This window comes from Phalacrocorax aristotelis, chromosome 4, assembly GCF_949628215.1.
Source record: "Phalacrocorax aristotelis chromosome 4, bGulAri2.1, whole genome shotgun sequence".
NCBI classification, from domain to species: Eukaryota; Metazoa; Chordata; class Aves; order Suliformes; family Phalacrocoracidae; genus Phalacrocorax; species Phalacrocorax aristotelis.
In genome coordinates, this window is record NC_134279.1 from 65,657,034 (window position 1) to 65,682,562 (window position 25,529).

Here is a 25,529-nt window from a genome sequence, read left to right on the forward strand (position 1 = left end):
AAAAGACCAATGTTTTGATTTAAACCAGAAAGCAGAAACAAATTCAGACACTGGAAAAGAATCATCAGTTTAGCGTCTCGTAAGTTGCATTCTGTCCTCAGCATTTGGACCCATTCCTTTCAAGCTGCAAAGATTCAGGGTTTGCTTTCATTTCTGTCAGGCTACCGTAGACAGCCGAATCACACTTTGAGCTGCTAAAAATAGAGAAAGCTGCCTTATCTCTGACGTTTCAGAGTTTTCCTGCTATATGAGTCTTTGAACTGTCTTCAATAAACATGCCTAAACCCTTGCCAAGTGACCTTTCTCTGTAAAAGGTCATCCTTAGAAACATCTTTGCATCTCAGTGTAAGATGCTCTGTTCAATAGCTATTTATTTATGGCTGTACTTTGGTCTTTTAGCTAAGGACGAATTTTAAAAGACAACAGAAATGGTGATACTGTACACATGACAAGCTTAGCTTGTAAAAGATACATACATAGAGGTCCCAGTTCGCAAATTAATTCCGTGTTTTCGCAAAGCACTTCCCCAGTGTCTGCAGTGTGATAAGGTCACTCGTCAGTATCTTGGTTAAACTCTATCTCTCAAGTTCCATTCTGTCAGATCTCATTTCCTTTCCCCTCTTTTCTTTCTTCTTTTCCCCCTTTCTCTCCTTTCCTCTTTTTTTTGCCCCTTTTATTTTAATATAATTTGAGGTGTACTGTGAGAACCAATCTCAGCTTTTAATCCTGCGTAATGTCACACGACTCACAAAGATGCAGTTGACTGCTTGGCAGAATACACAATCATTAATAAGCAGACTCATGAAAACAAAGTATAAGGGAGAATGAGATGGAGAAAGATGAAAACATGAAGAAGAATACTAGAAATCAAGAAGGTAAGATGAGACAAGACTGAGGGGATGAACTAGGAAACTATCATGGGAAATAAAAATAAAGTTATGAAACAACCATACAGCTTCTAGTTTTGGCACTGAAACGTTAGAAAGCTCCATTCACAAGGAAGAAAAAGTTTATCTTGAGGACCACAGTAATTAAGAAGTCAGTGACTTTTCACTACACCAGATTATGAAGGTGAACTACTAAAATTCCTGGCTGTTATATGTTTTTTTCGTTTCATATATTATGCAGTTTGGGGTAATTTCTGCCCCTTACAAAGACTAAAATTATTTAAACAACTGTTGCTTAGTTAACAGTGGCAACCCTCCAGTCACCCTCCCCTCCAGCAAACCTTGGTCCTCCCTAAAACACCAATGTAGTGACTGCTACCCTTCTAAAAAAGAAGCAAATTAAATTAAGTCCTTCCTTTGATTACTTCAATGGTTTTATTATTTAAAAAAATGAAGAAAAAAAATCAATTTAATTCCATGCTTGTTTGCTTAAACAATCATTTATATAAAGCTATGTTCATCAGAGCACATAATTCCCACCCCACCCCCCACCATCCCCTTAGAAACACTTACTGCAATTGTATTTATTTTCTTTTATTCATACTACTACAGTAAGGAAAGAGGTTTTAGAACCACTTTGACTGATAGTTCAAGCCACAGAAGAGAAGAGAAAATCAGAAGAATGTAAGAGCAGCATTTTCACAATGTAGTGCAGCTCATTAATGGCTTTTTGGTGTCTTCTTTTGAAATGAGAGCCTGTCACTTACTCACACCATTTTGAGAGAAGGTACCAGTACAATTAATAGAATTGCTGTTGGGTCGCTATTTGTAAGGTTTCTGATAGTCTGTTTGGACATGTGCCAAAAAGTCTCTGTTTGAAGGGAACCAGAGTTATTTCTGTCGATCATTCAAAGAATTTTCACGCAGAAGGTGAATTCTAAAATGCAACTAAGTGAAAAGAGATTAACGGTGCTGAAAAACTAAAATGTGGAAGGAATGCCTGCATAGACACTGATAAATGCTATCGCCATTACAAAGGCTATACTTTCTAAAACCAATTTTGAACCACAATTTTGAAACCAAACCAGTTTTGAACCTTAAGAATGACCTTTAATGCCGTTAATATATGAGCTGTATGACAAAGGAGGAAGGTACTAGGTGCATTAGACCACTGGAGTTGGTTAAGCTCAATAAACCGAATACGCCCATGAAAGAGCATCCCACAAAAATTTCTGGAAAAGGGGAGAGGTTTAAACAACAAATCTGAATCAACTCAAATTATGTTTCTATTGAATGAGGAATGTATCATGCTTTGCTTCAGTCAATGGAAAAAGGCTAAAGTAAGGCACACCAAATAACAAAAGTTTGAAGACTAATAATATGTAACATTTATGGGCAATGTGTTTTGCCTCACAATGTTTACAATACAGACATTAAAATAACAGGGCCATTGGAAATTTTTTCAAGTTCCCAAAATGTTTCCTTCAGGTCACTTGTGGGTCACAAACTTTGCATTTGACCCAGAGGCAAAGGTGCAACTGTGCGCCTTTTTAATTCTGTGCTTCCTGCAGAATTAGTGGGTGCACTGAAACTGTAGGAGTCTTGGTGCTCAACCAATTATTTTGTTTTTAAAAACACATATATGGAATACGAAGTGTTTCTTTCTCAAATATTATCACATTGATTGGACAGACCCTGAAAAGAAAAGCTGAGGTGTTTTTATTTAGCTGTGTGTGAGTTTGTTTAGATAATAAAGAGGAGAATTAATTTTGCAGAAAGGATGTAACTGGTACAGATACAATTGTACTATGTCAATAAAGATTAAGAATTACATTTACTGAGATGCTGAATACTTAATTTTGCTCTGAGCTTTATCACAGCAGAAGGGAAAAAGAGAGGACACCACAGGCTTTATTCTCCTTCCATTTTCACTGGCAGCTATTTGGAGATAAGCAGTCCTGTTACTGAAGGCATCTTCCCAAGAGGCACTTGGCAGACAATGCATTGCCTGCTAATTGACTTCACGCAACGGGAATTGCTAGTTTTAGCCAACTGACTTCTGTACCAATTGAGAAGTCAGACAAAGCAGTACGACAAAACCCTCTCAGCAACACTGTGACGGTCACTGATAAATCCAGCTGCATTGGAGTGAAACAGCATTTTGGCACCTGGCTCTGCCTCCTCCTGCTCCCACCATCACAGAACGCCTGCTTGTTCCTCAGCCACTTCAGCTTCCAGTGCAAACTCATTAGGCTATCACACCAAACTCAGAGACAGGAAGGCTGCAGTGCAGTGCAAGCACACAGCCTCCTTGGCAGCTCTGCTACAGGAGCAGTAGCCATCGCAGAGAAGGCAGCTCCTACTGACTTACAATGTCATCCCAAAACAGTCGTCCAGCAGAACTATCAAGGCAATGCAAAGTCACGGCATAGGTATTAAACTTTAAAGAGAAAGCCTTTCCTTTTACTTTTCTCCAAAGAGCTAACTCAGAGCTTCAACATGCAAAATTTTACTCAACTGAAACTGCCAACGTTCAATACTTAAGAAATTCAATATTCCGTTTAAAGGGATTTTTAGCACATTATTTAGATACGGGTTAATTTATCGACCCCCTGGGGAAAAAAAAAGAGGCATAAAATTGCCAACACAGAATGTACACCTGCAGATTAATTATATAGACCAGGACAGAGAATAACATTATTAATACCACTTAGATTTTAAGCAGCATTGTCCCAGATGGACTGACAATGTAGCAAATACAAAGTATTTTTGTGCAGAAAGAGATCAGACAACATTTTATGTACAGGAAGTTTGTGTTGGGCAAAGAAAGAAATCAGTGCTTCACAGAGTACTGAGGAGTTGAATGAGGTCAGGCTTTTCATTGAGAGAAAAGATGGAAGAAATGGATGGAGAACGTGGCAAAGCATCACAAAACCATGAGCATGTGTTGAAGGCAAACTTCACAAGAACTTCAAGAAAACAATAAGGGGATTATGGACCTTCAAAAACTAAATATGGATTACATTCTTATTAAGAATAATCTGCTATCCATGTAAGAACAAAGAAATAAGAGGCAGAAATGGATGGAAAAATGAAATCTCACAAAAATAATTTGTCAAATTTTAAACAAGTCTGTAAAGGAGGGCTGACAAAAAGTTTAATGTCAGCCTCACGGTAAATGATTATTCACATGAGATACAATAAAGCAAAGACAAAAGGCAGGAAAGATGTAAGCACCAGAGGTGTCTGTAGACCATGAAGTTGGCTGAAGCATAACGTGACAGGCCAGTAGTACTCAGCACTGGCTTCTGCAAATACAGCCTATAAACAGGTGAGGACATTGTAGGGCAGAGAAACTTGTCCAGAGTAGGGCAATTTGAAAGGATTGTGGAGTTTTCAAACGTTCCTGTCAATGAAGTAAGTTTAGAAAATCAGATGACATTGTTCAGTTGAAAAATGCAGAAAAAGACTGGCAAATATGGAGAAGTACTGGAAAGATTGGACAACATCTGGCACATGTTAAATAGAAGTATAATGCCAATTTTCTTGTGCTGTGCACAAGAATCTGGTCATGGTAATATTATAAAGATGAGTGAATAAATAATAATTTGGCCGTTAAAGCCTGTACATCCTTCAGAAAACAACAGGGAACCAGCACATTTCTCTTTCCCTCTCTCCCTGAGAACTGGGAAGCTCCTGCCAAAGCATGTGCTTAAAATGAGTAAGATAAAGCCATGGGGGGTGGGGGGTGTGTGGGTGGAACTGTATAATGGTGGTGGAAATACAGCACTTACTATGCCCTTCTACCTTGAGTTCAGCAGCTCCTCAGCATTCTCAATGGTACCGTGACTGCATGTTTACTATGAGCTACCATTTTGGCATACTGACAACATTATCGCATCAGGTATAAGTGAAAAACCAGATTGTTTTATGGGATACAATTATTCTTTCTAATCTAACCTCAAGGGGTTGCTTTAAGCAACAGTTGCAGAGTATTTCTTTAAAAATGAAACTTTAGAACATTTTATTGTATGATAACAATATAGGAATGTCGCAATCTTTCTGCATGTTGAAGTTGGTTAAAAGCAGAGAGGTCTGAAGACTTTCATAGAGCAGCTTTAAAAAGTAACATACAGCCGGATTCAATGTCTGTGGATGGAATAATAGGATCACATCTATGAACTTCTGGTTCCTGGCACAACTGTAAGAGCCAAGAAAAAAGGCCTAGGACTCTTCAGGGACAGTTCAGTGGAAAACATTGTGCAATGTGTACAGGCAGTTAAAAAAAAAAGTGAGTATTAGGTTGCAAAAGGGAAAGGAAAGAAAGCTAAAATTCCATTAATATAAAGTGATGGTTCACTATCATCTGGAATATTGTATTCAACTCTGGTCATTGCAGGTCAAAAAAATATAGAAAACAAGGAGTTCAGAGAAAAAGGAGAAGATTAATTAAGACATTGAATGTTTTGGCATCCAAAAAGGTCGAACAGATTTGGAACAGTTAGTTTAGAGAAGAGATGAATGAGGGTGGCATGCAAAATAGAAAGTGGCAGGACAAATTATGAACTTGAATGCATTTTCCCTCCCACTACAAAGACAAAGGAAAATTAATGAAATTTTAAAAGACTGTATTTTAAACTGGAAGGTTTTGAGTGCAACCCCCTCCTCCAAAATTTATTAGCTTAAAATAACATGAAGATTAAGAACATAGCAGGGTTTAAAGCAGATTGGATGTTTCAAAGAAAACCTTTTTTTCCTGAAAGCTATGCAAATTTTCAAGTTTCAGACAAAGAACCCCAACACACATTGGGACCAAGGAAAATATTTGTGGTGTTTTACTTCTGAAGTTGTTTATTGCTGTTTCCAGAACATTCTTCAGGGACAACTGATGCGGGCCACTGGCCAGGGTGGAGCGCTGGTTTGATCCAGCCTTGTAGACTTCCCTCACTTCATTATTGGTAAAGCCTTTTTTACTCCATAAACCACTCATTCTTCAACCTCTCCTCTCTCTCTCATTCTCTTTGGTGCTAAGATGGTAAATATGCCTGCCACCCATGACAGTCATAAAAGAACTATCACTAATTATTTTCCTCACATTAAAGCAACCAGTAGAGTGTAAAGCTTTCCCCATACAACCATTAAAATATACCTATTTGGCAAAATTTTGACTCCTCTTCAACCTGTAGACAAGGAAGCAGCAAGATCATGTGATTCATCAAGTACTCACAAGATCATCTACCCTAATTCTCCCACTCAGTTTATCCCTCAGTTTCAGAGCCTTTCATGAACGTTATTTTGTATCTTTCTTTTCCTGTATGTTTCTCTCCTTACCTTCTACTCAACTGGGAAGTTTTTTTCTCACTGTACGTGCAGCCTACCACTGGCTCAAATCGTATCTCAATCCTTCTATCTACTTTACTCAAAAACTAAGACAATCATTGAAGTCCAGTTTTCTCATCACACTGGCATTCACTAGAATGTGTCTGTTTAATATAATTTCTGAAGTTTGATTTTCTAATGTTCTATCTCTTCTTGTACCACATTTTGAATAAATGTATGCTTATATGTCTTACAGCATGAATGATGTCATTTAAATGTGCAAAATACTGTGATCTGCTTTTTACTTAGCCAGCACTCACAAAGTAGATACAATACAGACAGATATCAGTTTACACTGTATCACTATAAACAATAGACACTGTAGTATAGTGTATATATACATATTTATATGAGCACACACATATATATTAATGGATTATGGGTCTCAGAATGTGCAATGGTCTCACTCTGGGATTTGAATTCTGCCCAGTCTAGCAGGAAACGTTCAGCCTTGGTTTGCAATCAATGCTTAGACAAATGTTGGAGGTTGCTTTTACTCTCCAGGCCAATAAAATGCTGAAGATTATACCAGTCCGTGCTTAAAACTCAACACCATTTCTTACACAGAAAGATTAGCAGAAAACACCTTTCCATTCGGTAAATTTCCATTTGTCTTTACCTTATACTTATTTCTTTTAACAGTGAATTCGGAGACAACTAGTAAATTCCACATCCTATCATTTCTTTGGGAGTGATGACCTTAAAATAAAGATTCAGGAACACCCTTGCAATCTCTAGTACCAAATTTCTCAAGAGAGTACACATGTAACAGCATGTACCTCCACCCACTAAACTATGTAGGTCTAGAAGATAGTGATGCGAAAGTCAGTCTTCCAGTGTGTAATCGCCATTCAGTGGTTAGCTCCAGTGTTTAGTGCTGGGGAATGTTTAAGACATATTCCCTACTTCTTCCTTGTAACATTTTTCCCCCTTCTGTATGCGCACAGATGTACATATGCAAGTAAAAAAGCCAGTATACAACTAGTTAAATAATGAAAACAGTCTGTGCAGCCTTCCCAGGCACTGTGCATGGATTTTGTGTAGTTGTCCCTTTATTTGTAAGCAGAGGTTTTTTTTTCAGAGAGGTATGAAAAGTACAAGAAGTGTTTGTATTATATTGCTGAATAACTGAATTGCGTTAGGTCTGCCGGGTCAGTCTTAACAGCAGTAATAATGAACGGACAAACATGATTATTATTCACATCCTAAGAAGAAACCACAGCACTTCCAATTCTGTGAAGTTCAAAAATGCAGGTCAGATATCCACAAGCCATGAGATTACCATGAAATTGTAAAATTCTACTTTATATTTTAAAATCTCATTATGGATGCCTGTTTTTAAACTTGCAAGATCTTATGTACAACAGGTAGATTCAGTCAGGAGACCTCTTCCCTGAAAGGGAATCAGGCACCTGTTCCCCTCACCTCCCTTGTGTGAAATACTTATCATCTTATACCCTTAAGGTACTCACAAAGTTTTATGCTGAATACTCTCTCTCTAACTCATTTACTTCTCGCCAGACCCTCCTTACCAGGCTGAAGGCACAGCTACTTTCCCGCTATTTCCTTAAAGGGAATTCCCATTTTCCCTTCCAAAAAACTGCCTCTGCCATCCTCAGCATAAAAAGATGCTCATAGTGCTGAATCCCTGCCCATCTTGTCAACAAGCTCACCTTTTGCTTTTGTTCCTGCACTGTACAGAAGACAGCGCAGCAGTAACTTTCCTTCTGTGCCCACACAACCTCTCAGTCACATTGCTCTTGAAGACTACAAGCCCCCAAACACCTTTGCTACAACTCCGCTCTACAGTCAGGACATGGCTGTACTTTTTGTAAATGTTTCTGCTGTATATGACATATCACACACCCTTATCAGCATGCATGCTCTTCTATCCACAGTACATGGTATTAACACAACGACTACACCGCAGATCCCATTCAACCACTGTAGTTTTGCCTTCTCAGACTACCCTCTGAGGATATTGCTGTAGCAGAAGACTTCTTATGGGTGGTGTAGCTTGCTGATCTTTCATGCAAAGATATCCTCTAATAGGGAGTCTGATGAATAAAGTGACTGAAGGTAAGTGTCATGGTTTAACCCCAGTAGGCAGCCAAGTCCCACACAGCCACTCACTCACTCCCCCCAGGGTGATGAGGGAGACAATCGGAAGGGTAAAACTGAGAAAACTCATGGGTTGAAATGAAGACAGTTTAAAAACTAAAGCAAAAGCCAGGCACACAAGCAAAACAAAACCAGGAGTTCATTCACTGCTCCCCATGGGCAGGCAGGTGCTCAGCCAGCACCAGGAAAGCGGAGCTCCATCACGCGTAACGGTTACTTGGGAAGACAAACGCCATCACTCCGAACGTCCCCCCCTTCCTTCTTCTCCCAGCTCTGTGTGCTGAGCAAAACATCATCTAGTACGGGATATCCCTTGGGCCAGTTGGGGTCAGCTGTCCCAGCTGTGTCCCCTCCCAGCTCCTTGTGCACCCCCAGCCCACTCGCTGGTGGGGTGGGGTGAGGAGCAGAAAAGGCCTTGGCTCTGTGTAAGCCCTGCTCAGCAGCAAATAAAATGCCCCTGGGTTATCAAGGCTGTTTCCAGCACAAATCCAAAACATAACCCATACGAGCTACTATGAAGAAAATTAACTCTATCCCAGCCAAAACCAGCACAGAAAGCAACCCTGAAGACAATGGGATTTATAGCCTGCACTGAAAAGCCACTTACTTGGAGGAAAGCAAGTATTCCTGAACTGTCTTAAAACCAACTCAGAAAGCAGTTTTAACTATAGATTGTGAATAGTACATACAAAACTAATTCATAAGAGAACATAATGGTCTTAAATATTTTCATATACCTGCATATTCCTTTTACATCTGAATTTGAATGTGTATTCCAAAATTCCTACCCTGTATAACGCATGAATTTATACAAATAACAAAAATGAATATGTAGGAAAGAACTGTTTTTTTGCAGGTTCATAGAAAAAAGTCAGATTACGCACATTTCAGTAATGGTTTCTGGAAGGTTTGTTGGGATCTCAGTAAGGCCTTTCCCACGACAGTCCACAATGTTGTTACTACAGGTGCATGCAGTAGGGCAATGCAAGACACTGCAGGATGGAGCCATGAAGGATTGGTGACCTGCAAAGGAAAAGAGTTTCTCCTAAAATTGCATCACACTGTCAAACAGTAGTCCAGATTCTCTCAACAGCAAAACATCACATTTTACACTTCCTTGAAAAATGTAGGGCAGAACTTATAAAAGAAGCATTGTAGCCCATCAATACTTTTGAATTGCGTTAATTTAAATACCCAATTAATAGCAACACCTTGACATAATACTGAGAGGCGAAAGGCAAATGCTCAACTATTGTGCTAGCATTACATAATTTTTTGACTTCTTTAGCAACTTGCATTCAAAATCATCTTGTTAAAGAAACGAAGTCTGATCCATTTTTCAGCTATATTTTATTTATTCTGTGGTTTTAAAAACCGTATTTTGATTTATTTAGTTTTCAGAATTTTGTGTAGTAGTAAAAATACATGGCAACAGAAATGGATGAACTCTGCTACAAAAACTGAAGGTGTCTTGCTAGTTACGTTCTGTTCTGCAAATTGAGCACGTATTTGAGCACGTATAGTCCTTCAGCTATATAGCACTTACAGCCAAGTTTGGAGTTATGACATTTTCATTCAACCACAAAGAAATAAATAAAAGCTTTGACTTCACAGCTCATACTCTCACTCTCTGTGTTAGCTCACAAGACTTCTTCCTCCCACAATCTACCATTCTTACTAACTCAGGTGGTTAATTTATATGACTTTCCCCCCAGTTCTTGTGCTGTATGTTAAACTTGACATTTATAATTGCATCTAAACATAGTCACTTCATATTTAGGTATGTTTTATAAAGTAAAGAACTTATGATATTTTCCTGCAAATAGACAGGTTGCACATTTTATAATATATTAGCGCACTCATTCCTGTATCAATTTAATGATAGAGAATTGCTGTTTTATGATACAGAAAGGCACAAAGGGATTAGGAAGGCATGCAGCCCTCTTTTTCTTCTTTTTTTATTAAGGTAAAAAAAGCTTGAGACTATTTTAAAATTCTCGGGGAAAAAAAAACTTCTTGGCTATGAAACCACAACTTAATCTAAGCGCTCTCTCACCGTATTTAATGTCATATATTAACATAGGGAGGGTACATAGGTAATGTAAATTGCAGCCAGTGCCCTTCCTACGTACTACTTCAAATAACAAGTTTTAAGTTACTGAAAAGGTTAGTCTTTTGAGGTAGTAGTTTACAATATAATAACTTGATTTCACATTTTTGTATGTCCTACAAAAGCACAAACAGCTGCCAAAACTAATAGCGCATACTACTCTTTTTATACTAACAGGCAGGAAATATTTCACCTGCTTTTATTAAACAAAAATGTTGTGATCCAGGGAGAAAACATGGTTATTCCCCTTCCTCAAAATCAGCATTATAATGACCAAGTTATAAAACTGTTCTTGACACTTGGGCTTTGCAGCCATACCATTTACAAATAAGTTACACAAAGTGATCTTGTTAGGAGGCCTTTTAAGTGTACATAAAGGCAAAATTGATGGTAAGAATACTGTCAGCATTTGCTGTACTGTGTAGATGGCAGTGCCTTGTACTTTGATGTTAGAGGCTGGTTAATAAGGACAGAACATTGTGCTCTCCATAAAGCTCTTTTGAAAGCACAGATCTGTGCAAATTTTGGCATATTTGGAAATAAGCTTCTGGGGGTGTGCAGAGATATCAACCTGAATCACTGAAAAGACAGATAGCTGTATTCCAGCTGGTTTTTACTGTTTTTGAGGAAACCTGAAACAGCAAAGTTTACAGAAATTTTCAATCTGAGTCTAAAAATATTTAAATAAGAAAGATAAACTTGCCTTCTTCCTCATCTAGAAGATATGAATAAAGGAAAAAAATTGAATAGAGAAAATGAGATTAGTAATGAACGGTTAGTCATTTCATTATTTCATATCAGACAACAAACAACCTGATGCACTAAAGCATACCAATAATGTTCAGAAAGTTACTCAGGGATTCAGAATATTATTTAAACCACAGAAAATAGCAACAAGAAAAAGCAACAACCTGTAAAGTTAAAAAAAAAAATAATTCCTTATTACTAAAGGCCTTATGTTCTCAGTCAGTGCACTTTTTATTTAATTTTCCGCATCTCTCCCCCATAATTATACTTTTAGAAGGCTATATACTCTATGTGAATGGAGCATTTACACAAAATTTGTAGGGACAGAAGAACCCCCACGTAAGATACAAATAGTGATAAAAATTATTAGTTTGTTTTTTAATAAACATTAATGCTTGGATTATGCAAAAGCTAGCAAAAGTCAACAAGCAGCACTGGCAATCACCGCTGAGCTGTTGGTAGGTGTGTTTTAAAACAGGACTCGGTGAGCAAATCTGTTTCCCTTACCACTGCAGACAAACTCCCGTTTTTGGACCTCGGCTACGTTGTGTCCCCGGAGGTGGGACGGCCCCATGCACTGGGTGTAGAGGCCGACCCGCGGCCGCTGCCGCAGCCAGTCGGACAGCCAGGCCAGGTGGCAATCACAGTAGAGGTTGTTGGAGTGAAGACGACTGCATGGAAAGAAACACATCAATACCTTTAAATTAGGAAGAACAAACAGAAAAGCAACCAATTTGCCCATCCTCCCCTTCAGCAAGCAACTATGTCAATTTCCTAATAAAAACTGTTAATAAGGAATCAATTTTTCACATCTTTCATTGAAAGTCAGGGAGTTAAATGCTAATAAATAAAATTATACAAGCAGCAAAATTACTTTTTATTTGTGGTCTAATTAATTGGAAGACAATAGAAGGCTTCCTAATAAAGTAACCTATCTGTAGTTGCTTTTCTCTCGTCCGAAATAATATACAAGAGCTTGAAAGCTGCTGTGGGACTTTTTAGTCCAGACCTGTACAAATAGTGAATAAGACAAAAATGTCTCAAGTAAATTGCCCTATAGTGATAATATACTGTCAGAAAAAAAGAGTTAATAAAAGATTTGGTTTCCAATTAGATATCTCTGTAAGTCTGGCCATTATTAGTCTCTATAGAAACAGCCTGCAAAATCCCTTTAACAGGTCATATTCATTTTCTGCTGAACAAGACAGAGTAATAACTCAATATAAAACACCTTCTTTCACATCCTTTTTCTGATTTCCTCTCTTTTTGTTTAATCACAGAAAGGGGGATTAGCTGCTTTGGCTCCTAGGGACCTATGTTCTAAGCGATGCCTGAAATTAAAAGACCAAATGGCAGCAAGTGATGGAATTAAGTCAGTCGCCTCTCTGTTGGCAGGGTCCAACACAAGACCATGGCTCCTTGCCAAGTGGCAAAAAGCACTTTGCCATTGATAAAATATCAGACAAATGTATTCACTAAATTAGGTAAATTACTTTTCTCTGCCTCTTATATTTTCTCAAACTACAGAAAAGGCTGTCCACAGCTATAAATCAAATCCTTACTCAGAACCATCCACAACAGTTTAATGTCATTTTGGTCCTTTTTAGCTGATGTGCTCAATCCTAACTAAATAACTGGAAAGGAAGTGCAAGAAAAATCAGAATTTAAACACAAGGTCTAATTAATCCATTAAAAAAAAATCTGTAAAGCAACACGAAATGTGTAAGCAACATAAACAAAAGATTTTAACTAACTCAGCTTTTCCTCGCGCACATCCCCCCCCCAAAGACTAGAAGTTAAAGGCAATGTATTTTCCTGTACTAAGTCTTGGGTGGGTGCTCTGCAAATATAGCTCACAATACAGCACACTCATTCAGTACAATCTGTGGCCAGCTGTAGGCAAGAACACCATTGCAAATCAGAACTAATGCCACTGAAATCAATACGGTTATACAAGCACATTCTGACTGCAAATGGGATGTTACAGCTATAACCTGGGACTCTGTGTGTCCATTTTCTTTTGTTTCTAAAATGATTTTTCAGAAGACGAAATATTCCACCAAAAAAGTGTAAATGTTGCTAATTTGATTCACTGTAATTTGTGGTTCAGAATATAAACTGTATTTGAAGGTCTAAAAGAGGTACAGACATTCATGTTTTCAAGTCTCAGACCCGAAAGAATGGAATAAAGTTCTATTCTCAAAATGTAACTGAGGCCACCAAAAGCCCATGGTCAGTACTATTTAAGTACTTGTATTTGTCCAAGCAAGAACTCTTACATTTCAACAGAACTACTCACCTGTGTGACGTTTCTTCAGTTACGAATGGTATGTTAACTCGAGTGAATAGCCCTACTGATTTTAAAACAATTGTGCAACCCAACATGCGTAAAAGAAAATGGACCGGCTTAATGTAAAAGTAGGTCTCTAACAGTAAGAGCTACTCTTGAACTCTGATAGAAACACCCCATTCATTTTTCATAGAGAATCCCATTCGTTTTTCATAGAAAAATTTTTTATTCCAACTTCACTGGAAAATCTGTCTGAAAGAGTCTCAGGACTAAACCTTGATATATTCTGGCTTTGCCACTCAACACAATATACATTTATTCCTAATTCAGAATAAACATACAAAAGAGATAACCCCAAACTGTGTCATTTGCGCACACACTCTTTTCACTCTGTTTTGTTGTAGAAGCCTGAAGTGTTCTTCTGTGAAAGTCATAACCTCTAAAAATGGGGACCTTATTGTAAATGCTGACACAACTTCAATTATAATAGCTCTACCGGATGATGCTATAATTTTATGTTACAAAGAATGTTGGAGAGCCAGTTTAGTTTAATTAGGTCTGCTAGCAGTACAGTAATAAAAGCATAAAGATTTCCCATTTATCACATCTGACAGCCAATCAAAGATTCCTCCATGTTCCTAAATGAAATGTGACCCATTCAATAGCTCAAAGTAAAACAAATTTTTGACTTTCAAAAAACATCAATTTCTTTCTCTATACAGCTGTAACACATAAAAGAGAATCCCCCCTGCCCTCAACTTTTTTGTTAGAAGGTGAAACTTTTCTGTGACTGAATACAGCACTACGGAAAATCCAGTTGGGAAAGGCCATGAAACTGTTTTCATAGACTTATTCATGCCATATCCTATAAAAGCTGATGGAAAAGGACACAACTGCTTCTTTATCTCCCGAGCCCCAAGTCACTTGTTAGCTTTACCTTTCAGAATTAGCTGCCATACATGCACACACAGACTTCACACTCGTCAACCTCATGACACCTCAATATTTTTTTAATTGAGCTTATGCTTCCTTTGCCTGTATTTATATGTATATTTGTAAATATGTATTTATAGACCACTGGCAACACTTGATAGAGGTGAAAATGATATACTGGACTGCTAAAATGGCAGCCAGTTCAGTGCGACCACTTACAAGGTTCTGAGTTTGGGCATATGGTTGAAACTTGCCACGGACAGTCGAGTGATGTTGTTATTGTTGAGAGTGCTGTGAAGTCAAGAAAGAGCATATTAGCATATTACAGTTACCTCATATTTACTACACTTTTAAGTAATGCGAAGCTAATGAAGATCATGGTGTACTGCTTTTAGGGATGGGTATCAGGAAAAAACCCTGTGCTTTTAGATATGCCTTCCCTCTCTGTTAAGTCCCTGGTAAAACAGTGTAGTTTGACCATTCCATTAATAATCCTAAGTAATTTGAGGTCCCAATAACCTATGATTCACTCAAACAGAGCTTCCACCAATGTTGAGAACAGCTGTGGCATTCAAGCTAAGCTTGTCATCCTGATGTAAAAAAGAGAGCACTTGCAGAAAATGCCTTGATTCTAGGACTCTGCTTTCTCTTTCCAGCTTCTGAGAGTCCGTATTTTTTGACGGAAGATACAAGATCTGCCTTTTTTTTCAAGAATTTTAGAAAAAGATTAACTCTGGGCTGAAATTAGCTTTTATATGGAACAGAATTGCTATAGATGATTCAGAGCCGGATGAACAATAGCAGAGCTTCTGCTATACGACGGACCAAGTCAGGAATCTTAATACTTTAGCAAACTAATAATTAAAATTTTAGACAAGGTGCCTGAAACATGAGTTAGGAACTAGGAACAAACTTTAGCCAATTGTTGGTTAGCACAGACCTGTCATACTTGGTAACTGTAGTTTGTAAATATAATGAAACTTTATGAATGATCCTGCAGTTAAATATTGTCTTTAGGCTGCAAATAAAATGCAAACAAGCTTGACTCCAGAACAAGGAAACAAGTGATAGAATTTACAGCTTTAACTTAGAGATTATTCATTTGAGCAGAATGGAGAATATGCTCTGGGATTTTAAACACATAACTATGGCACTAATAAATAATAATTCCCACTGTCCAACCCTTTTTTCCCCCTTTTGAAACAAAAAGTGATTTACTACTTCTTTTTTTTTTAAAAAACAACAAACTCTAATTTATGCTCATTTTGAATATCTCCTGAAACACCGAAAGGTAAATTCACAGCATCCCTGAACAGGATCAGGCTATACACCTCCACAGTAACCAAGCAATTAATTACTGGTGCAATGTGCTGCATTTTACCTTTGTGTGCTTACTCATTCCATGTCCTAAATGTTTTCTTCACTGGGCATAAGAGATCTCCCCTGTGTGCCCTTAGGGCTACATAAACAAAGAGGAGAAGAATCAAAAGAAGAAGAAAAAGGAAGAATCATGCCCTTTTTCAAAACAGAACAAAAATAAAACAACAGAAAATGGCCAAGTGGGTATATCTGCAAAACGTGCCTTAATGAATAAATGGCAATCAGTAAATCTTGGCAGGATTTTCTTACGATATCCACAAGGTAAATGACAGCTCCCATAGTTCTTCCTGCATGACTTCTTACAAGGTTTTGAAACCATATCTTTTCAATGAAGGGAATGGAAATCAGTACCTACTTCCATCGCTGTTAGCTGTTAAAAGAAGGTGTATCTACAAATCTCTTAATTTTCAATTTCAGATGTTTGACATTTGCCTTGCTATTTTGTATACGTGAGATATTTATTTTTGCAAGGGTACAGAAAAGTATCAGGAGTAGGCGTAAGAGATACATAAGGAATTAAATAATTTTCATAACTATTTCTACCTAATGATGAAAATTCTTTACTTCATTACAGAGATATAATAATAATTTTAAAAAGTTGGCTCAATACTTTTACCTAAGCGTTACATACTATTGCAAACAGTGTGATGGCTGAAAGGCATTTTTTAATTTCTTAGATACTTTAATTTTTTTAATATGACAGCACTATATATTTTCCCATTGTCACTGTTGCCCCAGTACAGATTTTCCTTTAAAAAAAAAAAAAGAGAAAAAGGAAAAATAAAATTTCACAGAAATTCACAGTTACAATTACTTTCATCTTTCAGAATTGTCCAGATTTCAGGTTGATTTTGTATGTTTAACAGTCTCTAAGATTCTGCAATTATTTAACAAATATATGACACATGTTACTTAGCTAAACATTTCAAATGGTCACTGAACAGGATTACAACCTAGGTAACTTTAAAGCTTATTTAAAAGCTTTATTATATAGTTTGAAGTAGTATACACGTTCTGTGCTTAGACAGAATAATTAATAATGAAAACAAAATATGTAGACTTAGATGCTACTCAGTGCATATACAGTATGGTCTGATCTACATATCTTTATTTCTTTAAGCTATATTGGAAAGGAAGGTGAATTAGATACAAAACCTTCAGTACTTTCTGAAATACCTACCTCAATTTTTAAAAAACTTAATCTCTACATCATTGCTTATCACATAACATAATTCAGACAGTGAATATTTAGTTTCATAGTTGAACAATGCTAACATTCTCGGTATAATATTCACAAAATTCTAAGTACCTACTTTTTCATCAGACTATTATTTTAACAAAGTTTTTTTCCTTTTTTGCATTCATTGAAATCCATCTGAAAAATTTTACCACTGACTTCAAATGGCAAGGATGACCTTCTTAGAACACTAAAAATCACAAGCATTAAAAAAATGCAGAAAATAGTTGATTTTTTTTTTTTTTAATATATATTTAACACATTCACTTGTAAAGAAAGGTTTGTATTAAACAACATAATAACCAGATTAAGCCATCACTGGAAAAGTTATTCTGTCATATATATGAGTTCCGAAGATAAACATCTCACAGAACATCAGGTTTACTGAGAGACAACCAACAATTCATCAACTTCACAATTAGATGTAATACTGAACCTACAGTACATTTTACATGGCTTTATACCAGAAAGTTAACAATAGGTTTGTTATTCTATAATTACAACATTAAAAAGTCAAATTTAGCTGTCAGATCCATTCATTCATAAGAAAGACCAACTATTGCTTAATAATAAAAAGCTTTACCACCAGCAGCTCACACATTCTTTAGTTTCTTGGACATACAGACACTATCTGTTGCCAAAGAAGCTTTACTTCAGAATTAAAAAAAAAAAAAACCCAAACCAATACCCAACAAAATACCCCTCCCTCACCCCCCCCCCCAGAGTCTTATGATTTAACAAGTGTGATTCAAAGTACCATGAAGTAACTCACTGATACACAGTCTTTCACTTCTCTCAACATAGGAAGCCCAGAAAAAAATGTGACATTTTGTTTGACAGAGGAAATTTTTTAGGAATGTGTCCTATGCCTCAGATTCTTTGGGAACTGCGGCACTTTGCTTATTAAAGGAAGCATTTTCAGGTCAGGGGTCACTGATGACTATTTCATTACCTTTAACTTCACTGATGGCCAGTTTGAGACAGAAAAAGTATGCAAGAGTATTGCAATACTAACCTTCAGTGACATAAAAAAGATATCTTTCTACACATATATATTTATATACATAAAACTTAAAATGCTAAAAAGAAAAGCATTTAAGGTGGGGATGCTAAACATCTTAACACAAACCAGAAGTGTCTGATAGCGAAGCGCCGCTTTGAAAACATCCAGATTATCAAATATATATATAGTGTATTGTTCCTTAAACAGAGTCTGGAAGACCAAATTGATGTCAGAGTATACAACAAAGGCAATCCTGAAAATGTTCAGCACTTCAACAGTGATGGATAATTTACAAAATTAGTTGGATTCATTAATACTGCCCCCCCCATTTTAAAAGGAAATATATTATTTTCTTACAGTATCTGGCATCTGCTTTTTTTTTAAATTGCATTTAATGGCTGTCTTGCAGAGTAAAGGAACATCTCTGCCCCTCTACATCTTTTTACCATTTTATAGCACATCGCAGTGGATTATTTTAAGACATCTTTTCACTAGACCATCCTGACACCAGGCTGCAGCTCGCAGATAAGCTTTTACATTAGTACTCCCCAGATACTGAGCTCTTACTACAAGTAAGAGATACAGGAATACTTACAGCACTTCCAGGTCGCGCAGAGCCCTGAATGCCCCATCTTCAATACAGCTGATCTGGTTGTAATCCAGTTGCCTGTTAAACAGATTAAGAAGGTATTTGTAAGGGAGACGAGCGTTGGCAGCGTTAGGTGCAAAGAAAGCCTCCTGAAGGGCCGGCAGAGCTAGGCCATGCTGACTGAAACGCTCTCACAAATACGCTCGTACGCTTGAGGCTGTCACACAGCATGCTGGCCTGGATGCTGCCACAGAAATCCCTTTTTGTTCTGAACTGTCTGCGCAAAACAGCGGCGCTGGGAAAGCTCCAGTAAATAATAACTGCACCTTATATTAAATGCCAAAGGAATGCAATTTCATTACATCAAGAAAAGCTATCCATTAAAAGCTCTCAGCGTCATCTTGCTGAAACAATTTCATTAAGGTAAAGGACGGTAAATCACTTAATGTCACACGCATCCCCTCGGTGACCTAACAGAATCCATTTATCAGAGCAGCCCAGCTGCATGTTAATTCCACCCGCCGCGGCAGGGACCGGCGAGAGACACCACTTTTAGGGGTCTCTCTGCGTGTGCACACGCCTGGACTGGGTGGGAGGTGCAGGGGCGTGGGGGGGATTCAGAGTAATTACCTTCTAGAATATTTCTGTATGTAGAAATTATAGTGTCCAAGGTATTCACATACTTCGCTACTTATCTCCTTTAATTCTGCTCCAAATAAAACCAGCATTTCTGCTGTAACCTTCAGTGTGTGGTTTTCTACGTACTTTGTGCTCTCTGCAATTATATGCAGATGGGATGTTGTAACGGAGCACTTGAATTCTGGACATATAACTCAGCAACCCATCCCATACATTATTAATCTTCGTATTAAGTTATGAAAAATTTACATTCATTTCTCTGAAGGATATTATTATCTTTTCAATCAAAAACATTGATACAGTACATACTGCCCAATTATAAAAGTCTGCTGAAATTAACAACCATACAAATACAAAATACATTTCAGGGCACAACTTGCAAAGCAAAGATGATACAAACTCACTTTAAACAACCAGAAGATCTTCTCCAAGCTGGTAACTTGTCAGTATCAGATAATATATATGAGTAAATGTGTGTGAACAATACTAAGAAAATGAACAAAATACAAATGAACTCTGCCCTTCTGTCTTCAATTATATATTAGCTAGCAGGGCTAATGAGGCTTTTACTAAAGCATTTTCTGTGATTCTTCTGAATCTATGATAATGTTTCACTTTATTAATAAATCATCACACCCACTGTTGAGTGTAATGTACCAACTTCTATAAAGTTCTTCTAGTTTCATCTACATTTTTCATCTGAATTACTACTACACAGGAATAAAATATTGTCATAACTGTAACAGTGTCTGTGTTTCTGTGTACTGAAAGCTAAATGCAAACTATCATTTCCTGAATATGATCTTTAATCATTTTGGTGCAATGTTACAGCACCAGTGCTGCAGTATTGGAATATTTAAGCCTACTTTCTCAGGCTCCTTCAATTTTTACTAATGAATTTCATTTAACAATTAAGTTAATAGCCTTTTTATTTTAAAGAGGTAAAATATATACACAGTACAATTCTCTAACCTCTTGAACAATTTATCAAAGCTATTTAAATTAGTACAATGGCATGAAATGTTACCCTTGACACAATACAAAAGAGAAATTGTTTCCAGACAAATTGGAAAAATCTTTTAATGCCATCAAATTTGCCTAATGCAGTCTGCAGGTTAATCTGTAAAAGGGTGAGCTGTATGTTTGCCCATATCTTATTATCCTTAGCTGTCAATGTATAAATCAGTGCTGACACAGCTTCTTCTAAATCATCTGTATTATACACAAAGGAAAATCTTTTAACAGCAGAGAGAGCACTTGAGCAAATCTGGTCCTACACAGACTGAGAGGCAGATTTCTTCCACTAGACTGGCAGCAGCTGTGGTGCACCTGAAAACTTTTGGACTTCTTCCTTTAATTAGTCACCATGACCACTACCTTAGTGAAGGGTGAGTTGTTCTCATTTAAATCTGCCTACCAGAAAGATTACTTTGTTTGCACTGAACTAATTAGCTGGTTTCGGTTTGGGGGAAGGGAATTTTGCAGGTGGGAGAGGAGAAATACTTCCTAGTTTTATAAAGTATTGCCTTTGAAAGATACTACCATTTTTATGTTTTAGATGATCTTCCATCAGTTATGACCATGATATAAAACAATCAGACACACACCACGGTGAACAACTGGCATGATATATATTTTTAAAGCTATGAAAGGAACACAACTTTGATGACTCTGTGCTTGGCTTGAATAGCAATGTATAATATTTGTTTTAGGGTAAAGATATCCACTGCATATATAATCCAAACAGAAAGTTAGACAATATTTCACTACCAGTATATCATTAGCTTATGATATCCCTCTAATGGATATACTGAAGCAGTCTGAATTTTTTTGGATAAGACTGGCTCCTGTCTCATTGTCTTATTGAGTTGTGTAAGCGCTATGACTGGGGCCATAAGAAAGAATACTAGAGAAAAAAAGCATGTACGTCTCTAATTTTAAGTTATGTTTTATAATTTGTTTTTAGCATAATGACTTTCAAAACCACACATAAAATTCTACAATACTATAACAAAACTTTTCTCACCACTAAGTTATTCTAACTCCATTTTAAAAGCTTCCCCCACCCCACCCCGAGAGTTTATTTTCTTCTTTTCAAATTATTAAAACGCTCTGAGAACAGAAGCTGATCAGACGTGGACCAGCAACAGTGGCCCAGCCTCATCCTTCCCCTCTCCCCAGTCTCTCTTCACCATCTTCCCTCCTGCCCCATCTCCATGTTGGGTCTTTTCTGTGTGGAATCTCTCCATCCCTTTGGAAAGTTGCTATTCCTTTCTGCCCCCGCTTCCACAAAACAGATCATTACCTTCAGCAGTGCCATTCCTGTGAAGCTCATAAAACACCAAACAGCAGCTGTCCCATTCAAAAATCTTTCTGTTGTCACGGAGAATTAAATAGGTTTTGCACCCATATCTGCAGCCTTACCTGGGTGTTTCATATACCTACTGATCTTCTGCCATTTGAAATGTTAACGTTTATGTGAGTTCAGCTATTAGAACTAGTAAGAACTAACTAAAAAGCATTCACTTAATAATAAAATATCTGCTTTTAAAATTTTTTTTATTTATTGCTTTTGCTGATACATCTTACATTGTAGAAACACGTTGCTAGTTTATAGTTTCTTCCCTTTAAACGTATGTTGTCTACAGGATAATGATAAATAAGTGTCTAAAAATAAACCTTCCTGTCCCACAAGAAGAGCATTTAATGACTAATAGAAGATGTTGCATCCATTTGAAAACTACTACCCTCATGCAGAAAAAAACTGCTATCTGACTGACAGAAAACCTGCTTTACCCATTCATTGAGGCTGCATTAAAAGTTGGGACAATTTCAGTCAGTCTGTCTGCTTTACTCTCCTGTTCTTCACAGCTTGAGGACACTCCATGGTCCCATGCAAGAGAGGCACTGTGCAGCTTTACATTCTTCTCCTTTGTTCAGATACAATTACATTCCCTGAGTGCAGCAACTTAATGGTAAACATTGTTTAAGAAACCATCAGAAAAAGTCAGAAGCCTTTCTAGATCCCTATGGTAGCTTCCTCCCCAGTAAAACAATTAGAAAATGTTTCTAGTTTTAGCACATTGTATGCTGGATTTCACATCATTCAAATTTTTCCTTGGGAAAAGAACAAAGTGCACAATATTTATCACTGTAAGAAAATTTTGTGAAACAGCCACTGCTTTTAATGGCTGCTTGTATTTTTTTTATAACAGAACTGAGTTATGTTTCCTATTTCTCAATTCCCTTCTCAATTTCAGTTTCAAGAGGAAGAATAATTTCAGAGACATTAGCTGAGAAAGATGTAACAAATTAATGTAAGAATTTATTCGAAGTTTTTATCAAACTTCAGAGAACTGCTTGTTTCCTGTGACTATTACTATTTATTATGATTATTCTTTCATTTGGAAGCCAAGTGCTTTTTTTCTTTGCCGTTCATTTTGCTAATGTAGTTCATTTTGTTCTTTGCTAAATTTTCCCTGTAAAACATTTTGAATGAATACTTTTCCCCCTAATATACATAATATCACTCATGATTAACCTTTTTCTTTTATCCCAAAATTAAAAAGCAAGACTTACAAATACTTTCAAGTAAGGCATACTTACTGAATTACCTAGAAGAAAATGGAGAACAGAACTGAAGTTCAATAGCTCCAGCCCTTTCAAAATTATCTAGCGCTCTACTTGGCTAAACCCACAAGTATCTTCCAGGAGAAAAAAAAAAGTAAATCAAAACAAAACATGACAATGCCATGAAAAGGAGGATGAACAGAGAATGAACAATCTGTAAGTTACGTGATGCAAAGACACTATCACATTGGTATGACTTCCCAGAAATAATGCAATTTAGTAATTAGATGGCAAACTATCAAGACTCTCATAGCATGGGGAGCAAATATATTCCTGTACTAGCATGGAAGCCGTATTAAGCACATACCCCATGAAAGTTCTGTTACAGTACTTTATTTAAATATTATTAAGAAAATCTTTATCTGTAGAACCATTTCTACTTAGTTACTCTGCATATCAGCATACCTCCTTGCAAGACTCCTCAACGTGATTATGCCATCCTGTTTAGTAAAGCAGAGGCAGCCTCACATTCCAAGGTAATGTAGATACAAAAGGGCCTAAAGGCTCCTGAGAGTCCAACTAACTTTTGCATGAGACTTTAAACAGAAGCATAAACTACTTTTCTTTAAAATGCAAATCTTCTAAGAGGATTTCCATTATTCTCAGCACTTGACATAGCCAAATAAGAATTAAAGATAAAATTGAACCCAAGTCTTCCTACAACATAGTTTATCAGCTCACTTCAAATTAATCTAACTCAATTTGCTTTGTATTATCAAACGAAAATCTATGGGAAACTACATAAACCACAGCAACATTTGGTACTTTTCCTAGTAAAAACATAGGCCACATTTTTCATTAGGGTAACTTCAAATACCACGTAAAATTTTGTGTAAGTATTGGCACTTATCTTAGCAGATGAAACTACACCTCCTTTAGCTGCCTAAGTTTTATTCAACTAACCTTTATTGTCACGCAAATAAATTTCAGATAGTTTTTTAGATTCTATATATTTTAGACTTTTCCTTCGTGGTTCAAATGCCAAAAAAAGGAAACTCTCAATTCACATTCAGAGATTTCTGATTTGAAATCATCTTCAAAGACAAATGCTCTGCTTGATTTAAAAACATAATTGACTTTAACATTTCATAAATGAGTTTGTTAACAAAAAAGAAACTGTTTTCAGCAGGCCAAATTATAGGAAAGTAGTCTGTAATGAAAATAACTTCAAAAATAATATTGAAATGGTACTTATTTAAACAGTCCAAAAGAACAGCTTTTTTTCCCCAAAGTCCACAAAAGCACTGACCTGTTTGACAACAAGAGTGTTAGGAGGCACTAGAAAAGTGTACCTGTTCTTTTATTCATTCCTTCAGAGCTATTTTTGACTTTAATAAAAATCTTAAGTATACACTGAAAATATATTTCACTAACATCCTGGGAAAATCCTTCTTGATGTATACCTGAAACACAGGTAGCTGAACAGACTAGTAGTTGAATTAAGATTCCCACTAGGAACAAGCATGAGAAATATGCCAATTCTACATTATTAAAGCATGTCTTAGGCAGGCAATGCATTTGGATTAGCATTTGTATGGATGGGTCGACAAATATACTTCCAGTTGAAGTGGAATTTTGTGCATGATCTGAGAGGAAATCAGTAACTAGTACAACTTCAGCAGGACTCTGTGGTTTTCAAGTCCTAATAAAATTGACCTTAAAAAAAAATCCAATCATTGCCAATGAAGATTAATACAAAATTCAGTTATGCCTTTAGTGACAATGCCAGTTTTACATCTTCCACAACAGGCATAAAAGAGGCATCAGGACAAAACCAAGTAATATTAATCAAGGTTTTGGACAAAAGTTAGTGTAACAGGAAGGACCTTCAGTAGATGCTGGTGTCTGTCTGTCTCTCCACTAATTCTCCATTTTTGCAGCCAGTTTCATCTGTGAAGCTACTATATTGCCCTGCGGCCTTTATCGGTGGGGTGACAGCTACAGTGTCCCCCACTTGCTGGGAAAAAGTGGAACTGAATGAACACAAAGGCACCAAAGAAGATGGTGGTCCAAAGTAAGGCCAGATGGTGACAAGAAAAACAGGGCACAAGATCTTTGCAGGAGACATGATGAAAATGTTCCTTGGTATTTTTGGTATCATTTGATGTTGCATGTATTTAGCATCACAAGACTGCCATGATGTTGGTGTATCCCTTTCTGTCCTCTGCCAAATATTGATTACCTAGCAGAAGGGGAGGTTGGAATCTTAGAAAATCTTACATACTTCAAATGGCAATATCATAATCATCAGAGCAGAGGCCAAAATCTACTTCTCAAAAACTGAGCATAGCACTACTGTCCTTTCAGCGGTATTTCACATTTGTTTGTTGTTTTAAGCCCAATTATTTTTCTTCCTAGTAACCAGATTCAAGAAACAACCCATTCAAACTTATAATCTGTGCAGCTACAGCATTTTCTTACCATCTTAAATACAAATCAAATTCCTGATGCTGGGAAGATTTTAAACATCTTTCACATCCAGTGTGAGCACTGTATCACCAGGGAGGGTTATGAAACCATAATTAACATGCATATTAAAAAAATCTGTGTGTAATTTCCAACTTATATGATAATTTCTATTTAT

General features: G+C 36.9%; 1 protein-coding gene across 4 annotated transcripts in view; it reads right to left on the reverse strand.

The window, feature by feature from the left end:
* Positions 1-25,529, reverse strand: part of SLIT2 (slit guidance ligand 2) — a 277,299-nt gene that overhangs the window by 90,036 nt on the left and 161,734 nt on the right. For all 4 annotated transcript variants that reach the window (XM_075091765.1, XM_075091766.1, XM_075091767.1 and 1 more), the window contains exons 6-9: positions 18,683-18,754; positions 14,687-14,758; positions 11,752-11,915; positions 9,272-9,410 (exon numbers count right to left, since the gene is read on the reverse strand). In XM_075091765.1, the coding sequence (XP_074947866.1) occupies positions 9,272-9,410; positions 11,752-11,915; positions 14,687-14,758; positions 18,683-18,754 (447 nt within the window). The remainder of the gene's footprint in view (positions 1-9,271; positions 9,411-11,751; positions 11,916-14,686; positions 14,759-18,682; positions 18,755-25,529) is intronic.